This window comes from Neomonachus schauinslandi, chromosome 2, assembly GCF_002201575.2.
Source record: "Neomonachus schauinslandi chromosome 2, ASM220157v2, whole genome shotgun sequence".
Classification (NCBI taxonomy): Eukaryota; Metazoa; Chordata; class Mammalia; order Carnivora; family Phocidae; genus Neomonachus; species Neomonachus schauinslandi.
Window position 1 is genome coordinate 20,528,195 of NC_058404.1, and position 22,995 is coordinate 20,551,189.

The window sequence follows — 22,995 nt, forward strand, 5'->3', positions numbered from 1 at the left end:
GGGCCAAGTTGTGAATGCAAAGAAAAAGTTCTTGAAGGACACTGAAAGTGCCATCCTAGTGAACACACGAATGGTGAGAAAGCAAAACAGCCTCATTGCCGATATGGAGAGAATTTAGGTGGTCTGGACAGAAGACCGAGCCAGCCACATTTCCTTAAGTCAAAGCCTGATCCAGAGCTTTAATCCTGTGAAGGCTGAGAGAGGTGGGGAAGCTGCAGAAGAAAAGCTGGAGTTAGCAGAGGTTGGCTCATGAGGTTTGAGGAGAGAAGCCGTCTCCATAACATCGAAGTGCAAGGTGAAGCAGCAAGTGCTGATGGAGAAGCTGCAGCAAGTTACCCAGAAGATCTGGCTCCGATCATCAGTGCAGGCAGCTACACTAAACAATAGGTTTTCAGTGCAGATGAAACAGCTTTCTTTTTTTTTTTTTTTTAAGATTTTATTTATTTGCGAGAGAGAGAATGAGAGACAGAGAGCATGAGAGGGAGGAGGGTCAGAGGGAGAAGCAGACTCCCTGCTCAGCAGGGAGCCCAATGCGGGACTCGATCCCGGGACTCCAGGATCATGACCTGAGCCGAAGGCAGTCGCCCAACCAACTGAGCCACCCAGGCGCCCCGAAACAGCTTTCTTTTGGAAGATGCCATTTAGGACTTTCATAGCTAGAGAGAAGTCAACGCCTGGCTTCAAAGCTTCAAAGGTCAGGCTGTCTCTGTTAGGAGCTAATGCAGCTGGTGACTTTAAGTTGAAGCCAGTGCTCAATGACCATTCTGTACACAAAGACATCGGTTTACAACATGGTTTACTGAATAATTTAAGCCCATAGTTGAGACCTACGGCTCAGAAAAAAAGCACTTCTTTCAAAATAGGACTGCTCATTCAGAACGTACCTGGCTACCGAAGAGCTCTGATGGGGATGGACAACATGACTCGTGCTGTTCTCGAGCCTGTGAACACCCACTCTGCAGCACAGGAATCAGGAGTGTTTTTACTTTCAGTCTTACTGTTTATGAAATGTATTTGTAAGGCCAGAGCTGTCCTAGACAGTGATTCCTGAGACGGATCTGGGCAATGTAAATTAAACCTTCGGGAAAGGATTCGCCACTCTAGATGCCATGAACAACATTCATGATTCATGGGAAGAGGTCAAAATACCAGTGTTAACACAAGTTTGAAAGACGTTGATTCCAGCTTTCAAGGAGGACTTTGAGGGGTTCAAGACTTCAGTGGAAGAAGTAACTAACTACAGATGTGGTAGGAATAACAGAACTAGAAGTGGAGCCCGAGGGGCTGCCTGGCTGACTTAGTCAGTCGAGCATGCAGTTCTTGATCTTGGGGTTGTAAATTCAAGCCTCATGTTGAGTACAGAGATTACTTAAAAATAAAATCTTAAAAAAAGGTGGAGCTGTGTTGCCACCTCATCAAACTTGAACGGATGAGGAGCTGCTGCTTATGGATGAGTGGAGAAAGTGGGTTTCTTTAGATGGAGTCTACTCCTGGGGCAGATGCTGTGAAGACTGTCGAAATGACAAAAGATTGAGAAAATTACATCAACAACTTAGCTGGTAAAGCAACAGCAGGGCTTGAGAGGATTGACTCCAGTTTTGGAATTAGTTCTGTGGGTAAAATGCTATCAAACAGCAGAGTATGCTAGAGAGAAAGGAAGTCCACCGATGTGGGCAAACTTCATTGATGCCTTATTTTAAGAAATTGCCATGGCCAAGCCAGCAGTCAGCAGCCATCAACATCCAGGCAGGACCCTCCACCAGCAAAATGATCGTAACTTGCTGAAAGCTCAGATGATGGTTAGCACTGGTTTCGTTTTTAAAGATTTTATCTATCTGACACAGAGAGAGCACAAGCAGGGGGAGCAGGAGAGGGAGAAGCAGGCTCCCCGCTGAGCAGGGAGCCCGACGCGGGGCTCGATCCCAGGAGCCTGTAGTCAGCAGACTACAGTATAGTGTAAACGGAAACTTTTATATGCCCTGGGAAACCACAAAAATTTACTCCGCTCACTTTATTGCAGTGGTCTGGAACCAAACCTGGAGGATCTCCGACCTGTGCCTCTATTACTTTCACACCATCGAGTTGAAAAATGGTAATTCCAGCCATCATTAGGTTGGGGACTGTCTGTACATTAATTAGGTATATAGAAGAGAACTCGAACTCAAGCTTTATAATGCAGTTCATTTCCAAAATATCCAGATCATAACTTTCTGTAATTTGCTGGCCCAGGGTGGTTCTGAGTCTGGGCAGATGAACTTAAAACTTTGTATGAATCAAAGTATTTAAAGACATAGGATTCCCCGCTGTTCCTTAATGGAAAATGAGCCAAGCAGAGACACCAGTGATGCTGAGGAAGCAACCAGATGTATAAAGACGGCCAACGTTAATGCAGTGATTAGAGCTGTCTGGCGAGAACAAGAAAGGACGGCCCCTCTGGACAAGGCAACTGGGCAGCCATGTTTGTACAGTGAGGTGTGTGATATCCAGAGCCAATTATTTCTCACGGGTCAAGAACAAACCATATTAAGTAAAATGGGAAAATAAACAAGAAACATGCCAGGCTAACTCTGGGTAAATATGAGAGTATTCTCTACATAGTATATGAAGTAGATATAATTAAGAAAGAATAGACTACAGGGGCGCCTGGGTGGCTCAGTCGCTAAGCGTCTGCCTTCGGCTCAGGTCATGATCCCAGGATCCTGGGATCGAGCCCCGCATCGGGCTCCCTGCTCCGAGGGAAGCCTGCTTCTCCCTCTCCCACTCCTCCTCTGCTTGTGTTCCCTCTCTCGCGGTCTCTCTGTCAAATAAATAAAATCTTTAAAAAAAAAAAAAATAATAGACTACAGCTACAGTGGAAGAAAAATGGGCTTGAGTTTGAGAAGTCTCCTCCCTGGCTAGTTACTATGTCACTATTTTTTATGTCTTCTATTTTTTTTTGGTTGGTTTTTTGTTCTGTTTTTTTACATTTAAAATTGTTAAATAAGCCATAATTCTGGAATAATTTCTAAGGCATAAATGATTGTCCGTTTAAATGAAAATGCAGTTCATGGTTGTACGGAGGATAGACATTTATTCACAGTGAAAACGCACGTACCCAGAGTGAATGTCACAAAATACAAAGTCTGGTGAGCTCACTGTTGTTAAGTCGCCCAGTCTGGTGAGCTCACTATTGTTAAGCATTCTCTCAACCTGCACAGGTTCTCTCTCACTCATTTTCACCTTTTCTCCCTTTTTTATCTATTACCCAAGTTTCAGCTTAAAAATTAACAAATATTAATGCTTAACCTTTGAGCAGTAGTTACTAAGGGTAAAACAAGTTATCTGATCTTCAGCCCCAGGTATTTCAAAGCGGAATTATCTTCTAAAATAGAAAACAACAGTACATGACAGCAGCTATAACGTAAGTCAGTCAGTGAGATAAGGTTCACAGGTGCTGGGAAAAGAACTCAGAAGTACAGGTCTTCCACTGGACCGAACTTTAATCTGCATGTAGAGAGACACGGCCGTACGTGTGTAAGGCTCGGCTTGAGTGCCAACATGAAATTCTCCCCTGTCTGTTCAGAGTCTAGAAAACATAGAAGTATAGAACTTGAGTATACATATAATCTAATTTATTGTTTCAGTTTCCCAGGCCAACTGGGTAAGAATTCCTGATTCTGAATGATAGTTCTCTGAATAGGTTTTCTTTTATTAATGTTGGAGATCGATACCTCACATAATTTAATTAGCAATACAGTGAATGTCCTCATAGGGAAATTCCTCATTTAACACTCCCTGATTAGGTGTTATAATTTTACACTGAAGTATAATGCAACTAAGAATTTTAAAGGAATACCAACCAACTTCTTTTCTTATGGGGTATTTCAGTAAATTGTTAATACATTTCAAATACTACTAATTGAAACTAATTCTATGTATTTTATTTAACAAAAAACCTGTAAGACTGACTTAACTGTTAACTGGCTCTGTGAAGCCTTACTTGGGTATATGGCAAGTTTGCGATCTAAAGGTAATTCACCTTTTGAAAAACTGATTTACTTGGTGATAAAGATATCCCATAGATGTTTACTACTTAATACTTCATCTGCAAATCTGCTTCTCTGTTACGATACACAGAATCAACTGCTATCTCAAAACGCAAGTTTGTCTGAAGGCATGCAGAGCCTTAATATTCTGGTACATAAAATTTAGTTCTATAATCCCTACTTGGAACGGTTTGGTTTTTCATGTAAAATTAATCACAGTGTTACTTGTTTGTGCAGGAATACTCCCTAATTATATAACACTTTTTTTTTTTTTTTAAAGAACATGGCAACAGATAGCAACTGAATTCTAGAAAATATTTATCTGATAATTATGTAAGTTCTAAGTGTTCTAAATTTACCCAATTTGAAGAGAATATTTATATTCTATAATAACTTCACCAATATCCAGGATACCTTTATAACTTGCCCTATTCTTGCACAGGAATAAGATATGCAGGTATCTAGACCCAACAGCAGTAACACTGATATTATTTGGAAGCCTGGCCTGATGGCTGGTCTTTATATTAAATTCTGTATGTCTCTAACTCTTGCTCTTCTCTAAATCTCCTAATCACATTGAACAGTGACTTATTGCATAGCATTCAACATAATTTCCAAAAAAGGTACTTTACAGGTAAGTCCAAACTTTATTTAAAACTGCATCTTAAATTTAACGATACCAAATAAAACAAAGGGAGGAAAAAAAAAAAAAAATGAAAACAAAAAAAAAAAAAAAAAAAAAAAAAGGAAAGAAAGAAGAAAAACAAACAACCCCACAGTGTATCAAGGCTTCAATCTGTCCAGAATTCAGTTTCTGATGTTTTAAACAGCCAGGGGCAGAAATTAGCACACCTATCAAGAATGCAGTGTCAAACTAATTTACATTTTTATACAGATCAAAACAGATGTTTATTTAGTGCCATGTTCATATATGCATTGACTATGTAAAGCGAGTTAGATGAGCCTCTGAAGACATCTCATACGCTTTGGGCTCCCACTGTTTCTGAAAAACAGAATAATTAATGCACTATAAATTACTGAATTTTAAGACATTACTTACTAGAATTTATTATTGTCCTCATACATTAAAACTTTTAGCATAAAGTTATAAAGTGAGGGTTTCTGTTTGAAGATGGCAGACTGAACAGATACTTCCTGTCTCTTAAAACTCCACCAGAAAAAAAAAAACTATGAAACTGACTAAATGCTGACCAAGAAGAGTAGCTATGAGGGAGAGCAGGCCCGGAGACAACAAATCCCTGGAATGCTCAAAGCAGATGGAGGTGCAAGGAAGGGGGGCGGGGCTCAGCCTGGACCCACTAGGAGGGACGCAGGTGAGGTTAGCTGAAGGTTTGATATTTAGTCTGCCCTTCTCTTCACCCATTTCTAGGAAAAACAAAAACTGATGATAAAGAATAACAAAAAGAAAATCTCTGATTTTGATGCAAGACACATTCTCCTCTGAGTGGCCCAGGGGTTGTGCTATTAGATCCATAAAGAAGGAAATCTGGGATTATCACTTGACTCTGCAGTGAGTCATGTTTACACAGAATGGTCTTCAGAAAAAGTAAAGAAGTTTTAACTATTACAGTTACAAAAAGGTGTGTTGGGTTTTATAACTTTAATGTAAGAAGATGAGTAAAACTGAATAGAGAGGGGCGCCTGGGTGGCTCAGTTGGTTAAGCGACTGCCTTCGGCTCAGGTCATGATCCTGGAGTCCCTGGATCGAGTCCCACATCGGGCTCCCTGCTCGGCAGGGAGTCTGCTTCTCCCTCTGACCCTCCTCCCTCTCATGCTCTCTGTCTCTCATTCTCTCTGTCTCAAATAAATAAACAAAATCTTAAAAAAAAAAAAAAAAAAAAACTGAATAGAGAAAGCAGAAGAAAAAGGGAGTGGCAGCTGAGTAATGACCAAAGTTGATGGAACTGTAAAACATATATATTTAAAATAACAAAGGTAGCACAGAGAAAAACCAAAAATAATAGTGAAAGGATAGGTCCAAATGCTCACTTTTCATAGGGAAGACAAGAGATGTCTGAATTTTTTAAGTTAAGAAAAATTGTATCATTTAGAGATACAGAGGGTCTCATCCAAAGGAACTAAAAACCAATAGTTAAAAGAAATGGGCTCCCGCCAGTTTATCATGAATTCTTTTGTACCTTTCCTTCTTAAAATTGTGCTTCTGTTACCTTGCTAAAACTCAAGATTTTAAAAACAGAAATAAATTACCTGATAGTATCACTTTATAAATTAGGCAACAGATCTAGACTTTTTACAGAATTATGCTTCCCTTCCAATATTTGGATTAAATCTTCCAAGTGCTAGTAGTGGATTTAAAAAACAAACTGATGGTATCAAGGTTCATTAATTTTTCACTATGATATGGTGTAACTCTTACCGGGTTCCTTTAGTGTCTGAGAATTCCCAGCTAATTCTTCAACCTGCATTTCACATAGTATTTCACCAGATAAATGGTTTTTCTGTTCTTCTTCTACCATTTTCTTTCTTAGATCTGCCTTTGGAATGAAGAAAAAACTGAAAATCAGTTTTCATCCCAGTAGTATTTGTCATATAAAGACAAGTTTAATTAAAGAGAGCAAAATACCTCTGAATATATTGTCAGTTTAAGTGGTAAATCTTCAACTTTCACAAAGTCTTCTTCATCAGATTTTTGACTTATGTTACCAGATTCTGCTTCCTGTAAGATAAATTATATTTAATGAAGGCAATCCACTCTAACTCTGGATCTAAGTCTTTAAAGTCATCCATGCCAAGGATAAAATGGATTCGTATATACAAGCATACATCAGTAATTCTGTCCTATTTGGTTTTTTTCTGTGTTCAGCTCTATGAATAAAGCAAAGCTGGAGTGCACAGGAAGGGCCATGTACTTGTAGCTGTGGGCCATACTGCTGAGCGTTTCTGTCCCCATTTGAAAAAACAAAGAGCCAGCTTATACAGGTTAAAGGAAGAAACAGTAGTTACACTGAGGGCTAAAACCATCAGAACAACAACTCTGGTTTCCTGATAATGTTTACGGAACGCATCAGCGTGTATCCAGCAGAATTTACATACAGGCTTTCAGTATCAACTCCGTGGAAGCTGAGAAAGATGAGGTATGAATCTAATAACTCACTTTTGTGATCACTTCAGTGTCTAAAACTTGAATTCTTTTATTCTCCTAGTTCTCCTTTCTGATTTTTAATAGTACCATTTTACCAATTACCCAAGTAGAAACCTTAGATTTTTCCTCCTCTTTCAACATTTCTCACCCATCTCTCTCATTAAGCTTGTACTTGGTTCCTATGGTAAGGGAGCCTCCTAATGTAGCATCCTTGACAACAGTCATCAGTCATCAGATTCATCTTCAAAAACCCTGACTTTGGCCATTTGACTTTCTTGTGCAAAGCCCTTCAGTAGTGTCCCCTGCCTAAATTTCAAATTCAAGTCCCTCTATAATCAAACTTTAAGTTAATTTCACTTGACTGCCTCCTAGAGCAACTCTATGCACTCATTAAATGACAGTAAGAATAAGTCTAACAGGTAACTTTCAGAGTTGTAAATGGTAATTTCACTGTTGGTGAAGCCATCAAAATGGTTAAATTACTCTTTCTAGTAATGGTTTTGAAATATTATAGGCTTCCTTTCTGAGAAATTAGGAAATCATAACTGTAACTCTATCTTTAGGAAGAAAACTAATGTTAATTAAAAAAAAAATGAAACACTCTATTTAGATCTAAAAGTACATTGTTATAAATTCCTCAATTTTTGCCAACAAGAGAAAGTATATAAAACACAATCCAAGATCCAAAATATAACCTACATGCTATAAAATTAAAGTGAAACAAAAACGTCAGAGTAAAACTCAGCTTACGTACCTACATCCTAAGTACAGATTTGCTACCATATATTTCCATCATTTACGGTAAGGAGTCTACTGCTGTCAAATCGTAAACTTTTAGGTTTATCAAAGATTTATGAAATGTTCTAAAATTGTTGAGATGTCAAGCCTGGGCACTGTAAGAGATTAATGATGATTCACACATCATCTGTTCAGGTCTGACCTTGAACTCTCTCAAGGTTGCCACCTAAAACTCAAAATCTGGGTCATAAACTTATAAAAAAGTAGAACAGCTTTTAGGTTTTGATATATGATCATCTTAATTCACTATCACCCTTCTGTTCAAGTGTAAACTAAGTTTAAGTAAGAAATTTTTTTTGGCAGTTTCTAAACACAAACACAAACAAACCTAAACACAGTCTGTGTTTACAGACTGAAAATGTTAACCTGAAAAGGAAGAAATCCGCATAGAAATGAAATGTAGATGATACATACATAGTCATTCACTAACACCGGAGATTCAGTATCAGGACTTCCAGCCAGAGAGCTCTCAGGAGTTTCCTGAGCAGATTTAACTTCTTTGACTGTAGGCACCAAGGTTTCAATTTCAGTTAAAGGTAAAGGCAAAGGGTTAGGCTGTTTAGATGAATCAATGGTAGTGAGAGAGTCCTTCTGGACAGCGCTATTTAAAGGTTGCTCGTTTTCCAAGATATTGAGGTAACAGGGTTTCACGGGAGTGCTATCTTGGTCATCTGTCATCAAAAGAAAGTCTCAACTTTAGTGTAATGCAACAGTTGTTAAATTTCACTATTATACCAAATAGTATGTATGAGTGAGTAATCAAGACCTTTAAGACTCAAAAGACAACTACAAATTTTCCTTATCAATGATTCCTAAAACTAGTTGATCAGATTCATCTGGGGATGTTTTAAAAATCAAATTCCTGAAATCCACCCAATTTCTAATGAAGTATGATATTCATGAGTAATACCCAGGAATGGGTATTCAAAAAAAATCCCCCATGTTTGTATCTAAAGAGGTTTTCTTTGAAGACTTTTTCTGTGTGTTTAATTATTTGTCAACTTTTCTTGAGCAGCTGTTTGCAGAAACAAAGCCCTCGTGTTTTCTATAAAGGATTTAGGGGAAGAAGAAAAGACATACCTCAGGTCCAAAATACCTTCAAACTTACATTAGCTAAGAATTTAGATTTTTTTTTTCTTTAGCTTTTAAGCACATAAAGGGCACTTTAAATAATCTTAAAATTGATTTCTTTAGATTTAGATTTCTTGCCTTTACTAGTAGTGGGTTCTTGTTCTGATGAGAAATTTTTGCTTTCTCCTGATTTTTCAAAGCCATGTTGTAGTACCTAGAAGGAAAAAGTGATGTCTTAATAGCAGGGCCTAAAATATATGGCCATTATATAGGAGATGGTTAGGAGTGTATAGTGTCTGTCCAACCTGAGACCTTCATACAAGGGAATTTAAAAATATCTTCTGAAAGTGTTTCAAGAAGGAGGCTGTAGTTGAAACTTTAAGATGGCTAAGTAAAATGTTTCATTTTCTTCTTAACCTCAAAATAATAGAGAACTAGAGTATTACGGATTCCACTATTTTTTTAAATTTTCTTTTTTTCAAATCAGACTCTATCTTGAAAGAAACTAAAAGATACCCATTTATATGTAGATGTTAAGTGAATGGAAGAAGAACTGACCAGGAGGGGAGAAAGCTAAAGCCAAGTGCCTTCAGCAGGAGGAGAAAACAAAATCAGATTCACCTCATGCTTGGAAGAGGAATACAGTGGTGGATGAAAAGAGGGTGGTGCTGGTGGTTCTCTGAAGCTGTTAAAAGAAAATGCAAACATCGAGGTTCCCTCCCCCAACTTTAACAGAAAATGGGAGATTTTGGTAAAAGTGAACTAGTGAGCCTCAGACCTGGGGGTTGCCAGGGGTAAGGGTGGGGTGCAGAAAGCACAGATGAGGACAGGATAAAATGTCATGCTGAAAACAGAAGGATTCAGCCCAAGTCTGTATAGTGATGGGACCCTCAGCACCACTCCCACATCGAGCTCCTGAACACAGGCAGCCAAGGAGGTATAAATACCTCCTCCCCGGCAAGAGGAGAATGGAAGACCCTTCTTTGGAGAAACAAACCACCCCAGAGAAAAGACCAACAGGTATTAACATTTGGGATTTTCTGTCAAAAAGCTATCTACCCAGGCGCCCTACAGTGAAACCCAGAACAACCCCAACTGGCTTTCTGGTGTATCATTTTTTAGCATTAACACTGAAGGTACCACAGACATTTGAAGAAAGCCTCCAGGTGGGTAAGAGAAGATAGTGCTTCTTTTAACTAATAGCATGCTATAAAAAAGTAATCAGAAAATAAAAGTATTTAGAAATTAAAAATATGACATTCATGTAAGTTATTAGTCAAAGAAATCTCCCAGAAAGTAAAACAAAAAGAGCAAGGGGACGATAAAAGGAAGAGAGAAGAAAATCAGAAAATCAACCCATGAGGGCTAATGATGTCTGATAATATTAATTCCAAGAGGAATGAAAGGATAAAATGGTGGGGAAGCAATACAAAAAAAGAAAATTTACCAAAATAAAGGACATGGTTATTGACTGCTTACAGACCCACTGAGTACTCAGTATAGTGAATGAAAAAAGATACACAACAATGTCTATCACTGTAACACTTCAGAACTCCAGGGGGGAGAGCTCTAGTGTGGGCAAGAAAAAAGAATACAAAGAATCAGAACTGAAAAAGGCATCAGCCTTCTCAGCAGACGCACTGAAATGTTTCAACATGGAAGAATTTAAGATTTTCTTAGACCTATAAAGTCTCAAAATATTTATCTTTCATGCACTCTTTCTCAGAGAGGTACTAGAAATGTGCTCTACCAAAATGAGGCAAAAGGAGGACAAGACTGGATTCCAGAAACAGATGGAATAAAGAATGACAAAGGGGATTCCCAGGCTGCTAGCTAGTGAGCAGGTCTAATGAAGAGCAAAGCCAGGATGGAGCAGGAAGGACAAACTGACAAACTGGTACATGCAGAAAAGTCCCCTGAGAAGTTTATACAGCTGTTGTTGGGCAGAACAAAGACTTGGGTATGTGGTCAAAGAAAATCAAGCAAATAAAAAAATGGAGACAATTATTAATTTCAAGTGAAAAAAATGTATGAGACTAAGCAATAAACAGTATTTGCTTAGTTCAACAGTTGGTAATATTTATGTAGTTTGTTTAGATCTATGGTTAAATGTAGATTTAAGCAAAAGATACAATTAAATGAGGATAGGATTAATATAATTAAATGAGGAGTAATTAAGTGACCTAAAAGTCTTCACCTACTATAATAGGAAGTCAACAGAGAATGTCATACTATTCAGAAATACAGAGTTATGTAACCAAAGAAATCATACAAAGTGCTACCTATGGGACAAGATGAGGTGGAGGTAGGAAAGGGAATGATTTTTGTTATATACTGTTTCCATGTATGACTAGGAAATACATAAAGATACATGAAAAATCCAGATCTTCTAGGTAGGTTGACCCCCCACCCCCCCCAAAAAAAAGATTAAAGTGCTTTATATATAAGCATTGCTAAATATAAAAATAAACTAGTGTTTGATTGAGATTTCAGTAAGGATATTAAAAAGATTTGTTTATTCATGAAAACGAGAATAGGGAAGCTGTAAATTCTGACATCCTTAAAAAGGATCTGCCTTCAGGAGTTAAAGAAGATTGGGGAAGATGTGCTAGTGTGGACTGGAATACCTGATCATCGTGTTCAGTTTCTTCTATAGCTTCGGTGTTAGCCTGAAGTGAAGTCTGGACGTCCACAGGTCCCTCTTCAAATTCTTCTATTTCTTCATCCTCATTCTCATCTTCTCCACTTCCATAATTAGTCAAAGCCTGAGTTTCAGCTTTGGACAAGTCTAAGTTGATTAATACACAGTTTTTAGTAAATTTTCAGCACTAAATCTTAAGAGCTGCTACCAGGTACTGCATTCCTGCATTGCCCAAGTCCTTTACATACAATATCTGAAAGCTTCCGAACAGTAGGCAGTAGAACGCTGTGGTGCAGAAAGGACAGGGCATCTGGTCAGGGCCACAACAGACCGTTCAGAGTTGTTGGACACCTAACTCTACTTCACTACAATCCACCCAAATGTTTGGATAAGTGACCTATCAAGAGCCAACGTATAAACCCAGTACAGAGCCTTTACACTTACTAATAGACACCGGACATTCTTCACTTTCTTCATCTTCCTCTTGATCAGAAACATCTGATCTCACATTTTTGGGACCGTCATCAACATACATCTCAGATGTCTGAGTCTGCTTAACTGTTTCAGTTTCATCCTTGTCCTAGCCACAAATACACGTAATGAATTCCTTAAAATACATTTTAAAAGGTATATAGTAAGCTCATCACATGATCTAATAAAAAATACAAAAAGTTGTTATTTTTAAGAGAAAATAAAATTTTGTCAGAAGAAAGGCCATTTGATGATAAAGCTTTCTCTCAAACATTAAGGTAAAAGCTATTAAAGTTATTTATCTTTTGTCCCAAAAGCATTGTTTTTAGGCACAAATTAATTAGCCACTTACTTTGTCTTCATCATCAATTTCTCCAACAGGTGAGCCATGATCTCCTTCAAGAATCCTTTTGGCCTTATGAGCAAATTAAACAGAATTCAGGGGTGACCTTTCAGCATTATACTTACTCAGTAACTTTAACAAATGCTGCAGTTTTTGACCACAGTCCAAAGAGTTGAATGCTTTTTTAGAAATGCAAATTCAACTCTTCCATTGAAATCTTTTAAATTAGCCAAACAAAAATCAACACTGCTTACCAGACATCTCCCTGAATAATGAGCATCTCAAATTCATTAATTCCAGAACAAAAACCTTGACTCCTCCCCCCCCCAAAGCCCAGCCTCCTTCAGTCTTCCCAATCTCAGTAAATGGCCCTTCATGTACCCCATGCACAAGTCAGACACCAGGAAGCAGCCTGGACTCTACCTGTATTATCCACATCTAAACCCTAAGAATGCCTCATTGCCTCAGTCGTCAAAATGGATCTGCTGGTGCGCACTCGGAGCTAAGTCACATCATTTCCTACCTGCACTACTGCCAACAGTCTTAAAACTCGTCTCTGCTTCTATCTCCTCTCCTACAATTCTTACACAACACGGTATCTAGACCAATCTTTTTACTGCACATGAGATTATGTCCCTCCTCTATTTCAAAATTTCCCATGGGTTTCCATCATGCTTAGAATAAAATCAAATAGAAGGTCCTTACCGCTGTTGCTAAGGCCCCATAGTTTGGCCTTACCTACCTAGGTGACCTCATCTCCTACACTCTCACCTCTGATGAGGTGTTCCTGCTACCCTGGCCTTCTATAGGTTCTCCAAACTGCTCAACCCTGTCTCAGAGTCTTTGAACTTACAGTTCTCTCTGCCTGGAATGTTCTTCCCTTTCATCTTCATTATAAACTCCTTTCTTGCCTTAGTTCATACTTCACCCACTCAAACAGCCTCACGAGACTGCCTATCTTAAAGTAGTCTTTCCAATCATTTATTATGGTTTTATTCTGTTTTATTTTCTTCAAGCTCTTGGCAAAGACTGAAATGATCTGAAACCTATCTATGTCTAGAGTGAAAATATTAAGAAAAGTGTGAAATGGATGGCTTGACTTTTATCTACTTTAGATTTCAGGGAGAAAGGTTACCTCTTTCTGTTTTGGGTCTTGACGTGCCTTCTCATGATTAGAGAGTCAAGAGGAGGGAAAGGTCTAAGAGAGAAACCTTCTGGTATGCCTCAAGTTGAGGGGAAGAATCCCATCCAAGTTCATATGTGATCAAACTAATTTAATAAGGTATAAGAAGCTACTGAGATGTGCAACCAAAGTCCTAACTTGTAAACAAGCTTGTGTGTTGGTTGGGGTGATAAATACACCTGGTAGATCTGAGATCTGTCAGGGTTGAAAGAGCTACTGCAGACAGCTGGTCAAGGACAGGATCCCAGTCCTCCTCTCTTCTCTGGAGACGTGAGTGACAACAATGTAAGACAGCTGATAATTCCTGTCACCAATTCCTGTGTGCATTCCTGATCTTTTAGCCACTGCTGTCACATCTGAGATTCAGTATGTGGCTAGCATATGTACTGATTTAGGTAATCTGATTAATTGCTATTACTTAGAAAATATGTTAGCTGAGGTCAAGTATGGTTTTAGTTAATAATGATCAAGCAATATATTTTAATGCTAATTATAACTAATCCTAAATTCAAAATGAATGTCATTTACCTCTTTGGCATAGGACTGTATCACTCCAGCTGCTTCTATTTTCCTTTTGCACCTCTGTTTGACAGTTATACTATTGTTATCCAAATCTTGCATGAGCTTGAAGAAAGCCAATTCATTAAACAACACTTCAGATATCTCTACGAGAAGATCTTCTCCACAGTCTTTCAGTTTTCTGCCAGCAAATTTTGCCAGTGAATCCTATTCAAAGATAAACCATGTAATTTTAAGATTATAGTAAACTTCAATGTGGGTAGAGCAATACAGAGGATTAACAAGTTTAAATTACAATACTCACCTAGGGAAAAACAATTTTATTATTTTTAGTATGAAAAAAGCTAAAACTAATGGCTAAGATTACTACACAAAGAGTAATATTTGTTTTTAAAGATTTTATTTATTTATTTGAGGGAGAAAGATTGTGAGAGAGCATGAGCAGGTAGAGGGAGAAGCAGGCTCCCCACCGAGCAGGGAACCCGATGCGGGACTTGAACCCAGGACCCTGGGATCATGACATGAGCCAAAGGCAAACGCTTAACCAACTGAGCTACCCTGGCATCCCATTCTTTTTTTTAAAGATTTATTTATTTATTTTGAGAAAGAGAGAGAATGCATGAGCAGGGGGAGGGGCAGAAGGAGAGGGAGAGAATCTCAAGCAGACTCCCCAATGAGCATAGAGCCTTACATGAGGCTTGATCTCAGGACCCTGAGACCATGACCTGAGCAGAAACCAAGAGTTGGGACGTTTAACTGACTAAGCCACCCAGGTGCCCAAGATAGTAATATTCTTTAGTGATACTAACCTAAGTAGGAATCATGCCAGTCTCCTCTAAAGAGTATACAAAATGAAAAGAACAGGGCAGGTGATCATCCGTAGATTTAGTCCCTAATTAATAGAACTGGTGGCCACAAATGAGTAAATCAGGGGATACATATTTACCACAGTGAGAAGCTGAGGTGCCCAGGAGGAAAATACGAAGTCCTCCCTTTCTCAATGTTAACATCAGAGTACTTCTCAAGTTCCCCCATTCTATATAAGCCAGGCAGTCATTCTAATTTAAACTTTTTCTTCAGAATCAATTTAAAAGCAAATGTTAGTCCTATTCAAGTTGAAATACAGCATCATCAAATAAATAAGTCAGCTATATTCTAGACATTTTTTATAAAACTGCATTTCTTTTTCTTCCTAAAAATATGAGCTATGCATTTTGAAAACCAGCAAACAACTATGTTCTGTGTCTCCTCCCTCCAAAAAACCGCCTCATCTAGCATAATTGTGGAAGAAGTGCAAATGTGGCTGCCTCATAAAAAAAAAAATTCACTGAATAGGTTTCTTAGAGAAAAAAGTAGAAGATAGTATTTTAAGCTCTACCTCATGAAAAATTTTCAGTAGTCTGGGCAAGATTTACTGTCAACTAATCTTTATTCTTCTCTAGGTCCCTTTGTGGGAAAAAAAAAAAATCAGGAATGGGATATAAGAAAAGCAGCCAGATTTTCTCAGAAAAAAATCTTATTTTCAAACTAATACTTTGGCATCTGTCTCAATTATGTAACAGTAGCCAAAACTGAGGGAGGATTGCACAGATCTTGAGAAACAAAAATATTTAATTATAAAGGATTTCTCTTTGAGCCTGATTCTAGAATGGAGTTATTTCTTTCTGTAGGAATAAACTAACTACTTAAAGTTATTATTATTTTTTTAATATTTTATTTATTTATTTATTTGACAGAGAGAGAGTGAGAGCACAAGCAAGGAGACAGAGGGAGAAGCAGGTTCCTCGCTGAGCGGGGAGCCCGACATGGGACTCAATCCCAGGACCCTGGGATCATGACCTGAGCCAAAGGCAGCCGCTTAACCAACTGAGCCACTCAGGTGCCCCTACTTAAAGTTATAAAAACATATTTATCTAAAAATTATCCTAAACATTTTTAAACTGCATAACAAGAGAGATGTCTTACAGTCCTTATAGATGTGTTAGTTACAATTAGATTAAATAGAGCCAGCATGACTTAAAACCTATTATTGAATTTATACTTTACCTTAATAAAAACAAAATGGAAAATTATAGTGATGGAAATTTGCATCAAACCTCGGGTTTTAAAAGTTATTAATAGACAAAGTGATAATACTTTCTCTAAAACCAATTTAAACACGGGAATAGGAGGAAGTAAGGAACAGTTTTATGGGAAATTTTTGTAATAAAGATGAAAAGAAAAACATATTTCCTAGTTTGGAGTAATAATACACATCACTGAACTATCTCAATGGAAAAACAAATCAGTGTACTGAACTGTAAAGATGTTTATTATATGAAGTAAGGTATCCTTACTTAACAAAGGGATCCACCTCAGCACTATTAACATGCCACAGGATGTTAGTACCACCCACTTCCTACCTGTGTGACAAATGTCTGCGGGCATTGCAAAATTGCCCCCAGTTGAGAATCATGACCTTAACATTAATTTAAAGTTACTATTACAGCCTAAGAAGTCTCTACAATCAACAGATGGTTTCTGGTTTCTAAAACTTCCCACACCGGAAAAAAATTATTTTAGAAAATATCATAGAATATCATAGAATACTTCCTAAACAACCCTGAAATGTTCTTACTGGGTAGGAGAAAAATCAAGACAAAATTTTATTATAGTTTGGCTAGGCCTTAGAGATGAGAGAGTCAAAGGAAGACATAGGCCCTAATACAATTTTTTTTTTAAAGATTTTATTTATTTGAGAGAGAGAAAGAGCAGGGGGAGAGTGAAAGGGAGAAGCAGGCTCCTCACTGAGCAGGGAGCCCGATGCGGGGCTTGATCCCAGGACCCTGAGATCATGACCTGAGCTGAATGCAGACGCTTAACGACTGAGCCACCCAGGCGCCCCATAATACAATATTTTTTAAAACCAGATAAAGGAATAACCTAAAAAGGTATTGAAATGTCATCCCCAATGGATACCAGAATGGACATTTATTTTAATAAATTGCATATTGCCAGAAAATGGCAAAAAAAAAAAAAAAAAAAAAAAAAATCCCAACTAGAGGGTATATGTTGGTAAGTCATACAAGTATAAACTCTTACCTGTAATATACTTCCCAATTGTTTATGAAAGAACTTTACAAATTCTTTGCTCTCATCATTTTGCTGGGTGAGAGTCAAAACCATACGTCTTACTGAAGTTAGAAGTTGAGAAGAGCATACTTCATCCATGTGCTCCTGAGAAAAACCCTAGTTGGTTAGGATGTAAACTTACCTATTGTTTAAAAAATATTAGTTTCACATGAGACTGTTTTTTCTTGCATAGATGCTACTCAACTTTCAGATACACATTTAGAAATATCTGTTCATAAGAGCCAAACTCCTGCACTACACATGTTAAGGGGTTTGTACCTTTTGACCCACCACAGCAGGTTAACAGCTGGTAAAAAGAAACGAGCTGATTAAATACTTTTCATTACTTCCTTCCTGTATCTTAAGGGGAACTACTCATGCCCTTGTCACCATAGTGCCTGTCTCCCCATTTGCAGTTCAGTTCATTCCAACTGCACTCTTACAACTCACCTCATGCATCTTCAACCTCCGCTTTCTCAGCCCCGTTCAGCATTATGGACATTCTGTGCAGTGCGGGAGGTTCAGCAGCACACTCGGGCCTCCACCCACTAGATGCCAAAAGCACCCTCCACTCTCCCAAGTCCTGAGAGCTAAAACTGTATGTAGACACTACAAAATGCTTTTAGGGTCAAAATTACCCCCAGTTGAGAACCACTGTCCTAACTTTCCGAACAAGCCTTTTTGGGCGTCTCCTCTTCTCCTTCATCTTCCTTTAGAAGCACGTGCAAACTACCTAATAATCCAAATCATGGTTCACTTTTGGAGGTGAGTCCATAAAACACCCACATCAAGTACCTCAAGGTTCTCATCCCTCTTCTGGGCCACTAAACTCATTTGGGCAGGTCTTCTAACCTTTACTCAGGTAAGTTCATGTTCTGATTTTTTTTCTATAGAAATGTATGAAGTGAGGTGGCTAAACTAGATGATTTCTAAGATTCCTTAAATTGAAGGAATTAAGTCGTTTTTTTAAAAAATCATGTGACAGAGCAGGCAGTTAAAAAAAAGGACAATAGTCCCTTGTCTTCAAGAGATCAAATACCAGAGGAAAAAGTCAGATACATGAACAATCAATCACTACATGCTATTCACTGTCCAACAGATGATACGTTTTAATTCCAGGGACTGTTTCTTATTTATCACCTAGCACAGTGGCCAGCTCACAGGAGACACTCATTACTTGCTGAATATACTGGTATCTTAAAAGCAGCACACACTAGGTTCTGCAAGGAGTTATGGTAGCATGTTAGAAACAACAATTATCTCTGAAGAAAGGATATTTCTGCCAAGCAGAGAAAGAGTGAAGGAATTTTATATTTTCAATGACAACTTGTACAAAGGGCTGATATATGAAAATGCAATGGCAGGAACAGGAAATGCTGAGTAACCTGAAGTGAGTGAGTGAGTGAGGGGACCAGATGGAGTGGGGAGAGATGGAGCTGGGGAAGTATACGAGGTCCAGTAGTGAAATCTCTTGAAGGCTAGGGAGTCTGCTTAGTAAACATTCATTTCATGCCTACCATGACAAGCTGTCTAGGCAAAACATGAGGATCTGAATTAAGGTTATGCTATTGGAGAGAGGAAGGAAAAGTGACTGCTCTTAAGGGGAAAATCAATTTTGACTCACTGGTGATAGAGGGTATGAGAGTCAAGAAGTCTAGCTTAGGTGACTGGATATAATGCTGACATTAACAAAGAAGTTCTATGATCCTACCAAGAAAGTCAAGATTTGAAGTGAAATGAGACATAACAAAATAGTTAAAATCAGATCATTAGTTCTACTCATTTTGTTGGCCTCAAAAGCTTTTTGAAATGCTAAATTTAGTAAGTGAATATTTATGAGGGGCTATCAATTAAATCAGACACAAAATGGTAAAAGCAATAAAATTTCCTAACTGTAGATGACTGCATTCCCTAAGCATAAACCTAAATCATTTAGATGTTTTTAAACCTTAGAAAGTAACTGTACATACTAAATAAATATTGCTAGCCGTATACGTAATTTTACCAAAAAAGACATGCTTAAAAGTATTTATTGGATCACTCATGATAAAATAAAAATGTAAAACAAAAAAGGCAACACTTATCTATGCCTAAGATGAAAGCAAGTAACCGCTTACACAGTTTAAGTCAACTCACCTGAAGGAATGGTTTCAAACTCTCAAATATATCTACCCATCTATCTACATGAACATATGCACATTCTTACAACTTACAGGAGGTGAGTACATATTTTACAAATAACGGGAAATAAATTTACAGAATAACTGATGAAACTGATGTGTTTTTAGCTTTCTTTTGTTTACCTGTTATTTTCTGAATTTACTACAGTGAAGTCTTTTGTAAGAATTAAAGAACAAAACGCAAAGTATTTATTTTAAAAAAATTACTGCTTACCTTCAAAAAAGGAATGACTTCTTTCATAATGGCTTTAATTTGCCGGTCCAGCTGCTGAGTATCAATTCTAGGACATGGGACAGTAGAAACTTCGCTTACAGGTTGTTGTGAACCAGGATTTTCAACAGGAGTTTCTATTTTTAAAAAGAAAATGATTTGTTAGCAAAATAAAGCCTGTGACATTATAAATACACATTTATTCAGAATTCTAAATATTAAAATCTGATGATTTTACGCTAATACAAAGGAGCATTTATGTAGTTTTAGCACCCTTAATGACTAAAAGAAAGTGGCAATAAAATTATTATATATCAGGTGGGGCTATACACTTTCTTTACATATGGAACTGTAGTTTCTGTACTTTTACTCAGCGGAAGAACACACCTTCTGAGTTAGTAACCGTACTCCTGGCGGCAGCACCATCCTCATCAAGAATCCTGCAGGTGCATCTTCTGTTTGGGCTACCTTCAGCCTCAGTCTTCATACGCTCGTATTCCCTCATTCTGGCTAATGCCTGATCTAAGTGAATCACAGTGTTACCTACATATGAAACAGAAACATTGAGAAAATATAAAAGCAAACTTTATCATGTATTCCTCAAAACATGTTAAAAAAAACAAAAACAAAAAAACGTCTAACTGTAGGTAAGGAAAAGTAGCTTTACCAAGTTCCAGACACTATACTAGTTTGGTGACTTGGCATACATTACTCTCTTAGACTCTGAGGTCCATATTGATTTCACTAGTCATCATACTGCTTCATGTAAAAATAAATCCCAAGATGTCACCCAAATTCTGAGGAAAAGGATCCAACTGAATATAAGCAAGTAATAAGGAAAATGCCTAAGAAAGAGATTTCCCAGTTTTCCTTTGTCCACTTCAGACAAAGCTAGTGAAGGATTTTGAGGAAAAAAATCAGTAAATGAAACAAAACAGATAGGACTCAAAACCATTTGGTAACTCAGAAAGGGGGAATAAACTCAAGGGGAAAGGGAGATCTTTCTCTAAAATGATCAGTTTAGACTTGACAGGTATTTACTCAGAAGGGAGCTAGGCTTAGAGTCCATGATAGTCAGGATAAGACAAAAGGAAGACTTACTGCTTTGGTAAAAGGTGTGTTATCTAGTAACAGGGCAAGGCTTGGCCCTTTTCTTTGTAGGCGGCCTTTGGAATTATCTAAATCTTGTTCTCATCATATGAACAAACACTAGAATAATAGGACTTAGATCCTTTTATCAACTGAGTGCCCTGGAGGTCTGAATGATTGAATCTCAGTTATCTCTTGATAGGCTACAGCCAGGAAAATGAATCGGTACCTATACATTTTTCTTTTCCCTACTCTCCTTTCCAAGTCTGGGACTCTGGGTTTTCTTCTTCCCTTTGAGTTATACAACCCTCCAAGCTTCTGTTTTACTAATGACGAAAAAAAAAAAGCACAATGCATCATGCACATTCAGTTACCTGGGTTTCTCACTAAAGATTATCTATGCTAAGAAATTTCAGTTATTGCAAATTATGAAGTGAATATTGTTATTGAAAATGTGATTGGATGAGGCCCTGATACCTCTGACTTTTTCCCATTAACTAGAAAACCTTAAAGGATGACCTTTCCCTTACAGGAAGGAAATTAACATTTCTTCAGTTCCTATTATACATGCTAGAAAATTCTATATATTTTTCAAAGAACATAGAGCAAGATAGGTAGGACTCCCATTTCCTTAGAACATGTAATCAGAATGATGAGATGATTTGCCAAAGGCTAAAGAGTTAACAGGAGATTCCTGACTTTACACTGAGAGACTTTGAAGTCCAAAGTCTTTCCACCACATCTTAGCTTTTTTGGACTTTTGTTTCTTAATCAATGTAATTCAAAGACTGTATTAAAGTCATGTTCTAAGATTATAAAAAATTCTGCTTACCTAGATCATCTGTTGCAAAAGGCTCAAAATTTGAAGATACAGACATGACGCTAGCATTATCAGCATCATTTTGCTCACTTATTTTATGTGTTTCTCTCTCAAAGTTCTTCTCAAAAGTTTCCTAAGTTATAGTTTAAAAAAACAAATAAAAATCACTAATATTTCTTTTAAAAATTTTATGATGAAGATTAAAAATTTAACATAGAAACTAGGTATTTGCATAAAACTACATACTTAAAATTGGGATATAACCGAAGTTATTAAAGGTTGAACAGTCACAGAGAACATTAAAATATTAAATAATCTTGCAGAACATATGTCATTAAGTAGATAAAAATACACAGAGCCAGCTACTAATTAAATTCTAACTTGGAAAACTAAACATTTTAAATTATTTCTACACCCTCAGGGAAATTTTCCCATCTCCAAAGCCTAACAATTACTAGGACCTTACTATATCTGGTTTTATCAGAAGAAAAACATGACAGCATCATTCGTATTTTTTTTAAATGAACTTTATTGAAACATAATTTACATACAACAGTGCACCCATTAAGTGTACAGTCTGATGTTCTAAAAATATATATATATACACCCATGTAACCACTTTCCCTAAAGATAGAGACCATTTCCATCAGCCCAGAAAGTTCCTTTGTATCCCTCTGTAGTCAGTCTCCACTACACCCCACTCGTAAGATTTCTATCACCACAAATCAGCTTTTCTGGCTCTAGGACTTGATATATAAATGGAACCATTCAGAATATACTCTTCGGTGTCTGGCTTCTTTTCTTTTGCTCAATAGGCTTCTGACATTAATCCATGTTGTCATGTGTTTCAGAAGTTCATTATTTCTGAATGGCTGAATAGTATTCCATTGTAAGGATATACCATATTTTGTTTATCCATTTATCTGCTGATGTTCCGGTTTGAGGCTATCATGACTAAAGATGCTATGAACATTAGAATACAAATGTTTTGTGGACATATGTTTTCATTTCTCTTGGATGAATACCCAGAAGAAAAATCCCTTGGTCACATGCCAAGTTTAGGTTTTTTAAGAAACGGCCAAACTGCTTTCCAAAGTGGTTTTACAATTTTGTAATCCCATAAGCAGTGTGAAAGTTCTAATCGCTCTACATTCACACCAACATTTCTTACTGTCAATCTTTTTAATTTCAGCCTTTCTGGTGCATGTGAGGAAATTTCTCATGTGGTTTTAATTTGCACATTGGCCACCATTTATAGATCTTTCTTTTATGTAGTGCCTGTTCAATCTCTTGCCCCTATCTTACCGAGTTGTTGGTCTTATAATCAAATTGTCAAAGTTCTTTATGTAGTCTGGATTTGTCATTTATATAGTCATTATCAGATATGTGTACTAAGATTATGTTCTCGT

The 22,995-nt window shown here is 37.4% G+C and overlaps 1 protein-coding gene across 3 annotated transcripts in view; it reads right to left on the reverse strand.

Moving 5' to 3' along the window:
* Positions 1 to 3,075: 3,075 nt before the first annotated feature.
* PCM1 (pericentriolar material 1) overlaps positions 3,076 to 22,995 on the reverse strand; it is an 80,403-nt gene continuing 60,483 nt past the window's right edge. For 2 of the 3 annotated variants that reach the window (XM_021694209.2, XM_021694206.2), the window contains 13 exons: positions 21,599 to 21,719; positions 20,065 to 20,220; positions 19,681 to 19,814; positions 17,257 to 17,391; positions 14,185 to 14,382; positions 12,483 to 12,545; positions 12,104 to 12,239; positions 11,646 to 11,806; positions 9,157 to 9,232; positions 8,362 to 8,618; positions 6,631 to 6,723; positions 6,424 to 6,541; positions 3,076 to 3,565 (listed from right to left, as the gene is read on the reverse strand). In XM_021694209.2, coding sequence (XP_021549884.2) covers positions 3,447 to 3,565; positions 6,424 to 6,541; positions 6,631 to 6,723; positions 8,362 to 8,618; positions 9,157 to 9,232; positions 11,646 to 11,806; positions 12,104 to 12,239; positions 12,483 to 12,545; positions 14,185 to 14,382; positions 17,257 to 17,391; positions 19,681 to 19,814; positions 20,065 to 20,220; positions 21,599 to 21,719 — 1,767 coding nt within the window. In that variant the 3' untranslated portion in view covers positions 3,076 to 3,446. Of the gene's footprint in view, positions 3,566 to 4,300; positions 5,029 to 6,423; positions 6,542 to 6,630; positions 6,724 to 8,361; positions 8,619 to 9,156; positions 9,233 to 11,645; positions 11,807 to 12,103; positions 12,240 to 12,482; positions 12,546 to 14,184; positions 14,383 to 17,256; positions 17,392 to 19,680; positions 19,815 to 20,064; positions 20,221 to 21,598; positions 21,720 to 22,995 lie in introns of those variants that run through there. The other variant, XM_044912825.1, reaches the window with a different exon arrangement.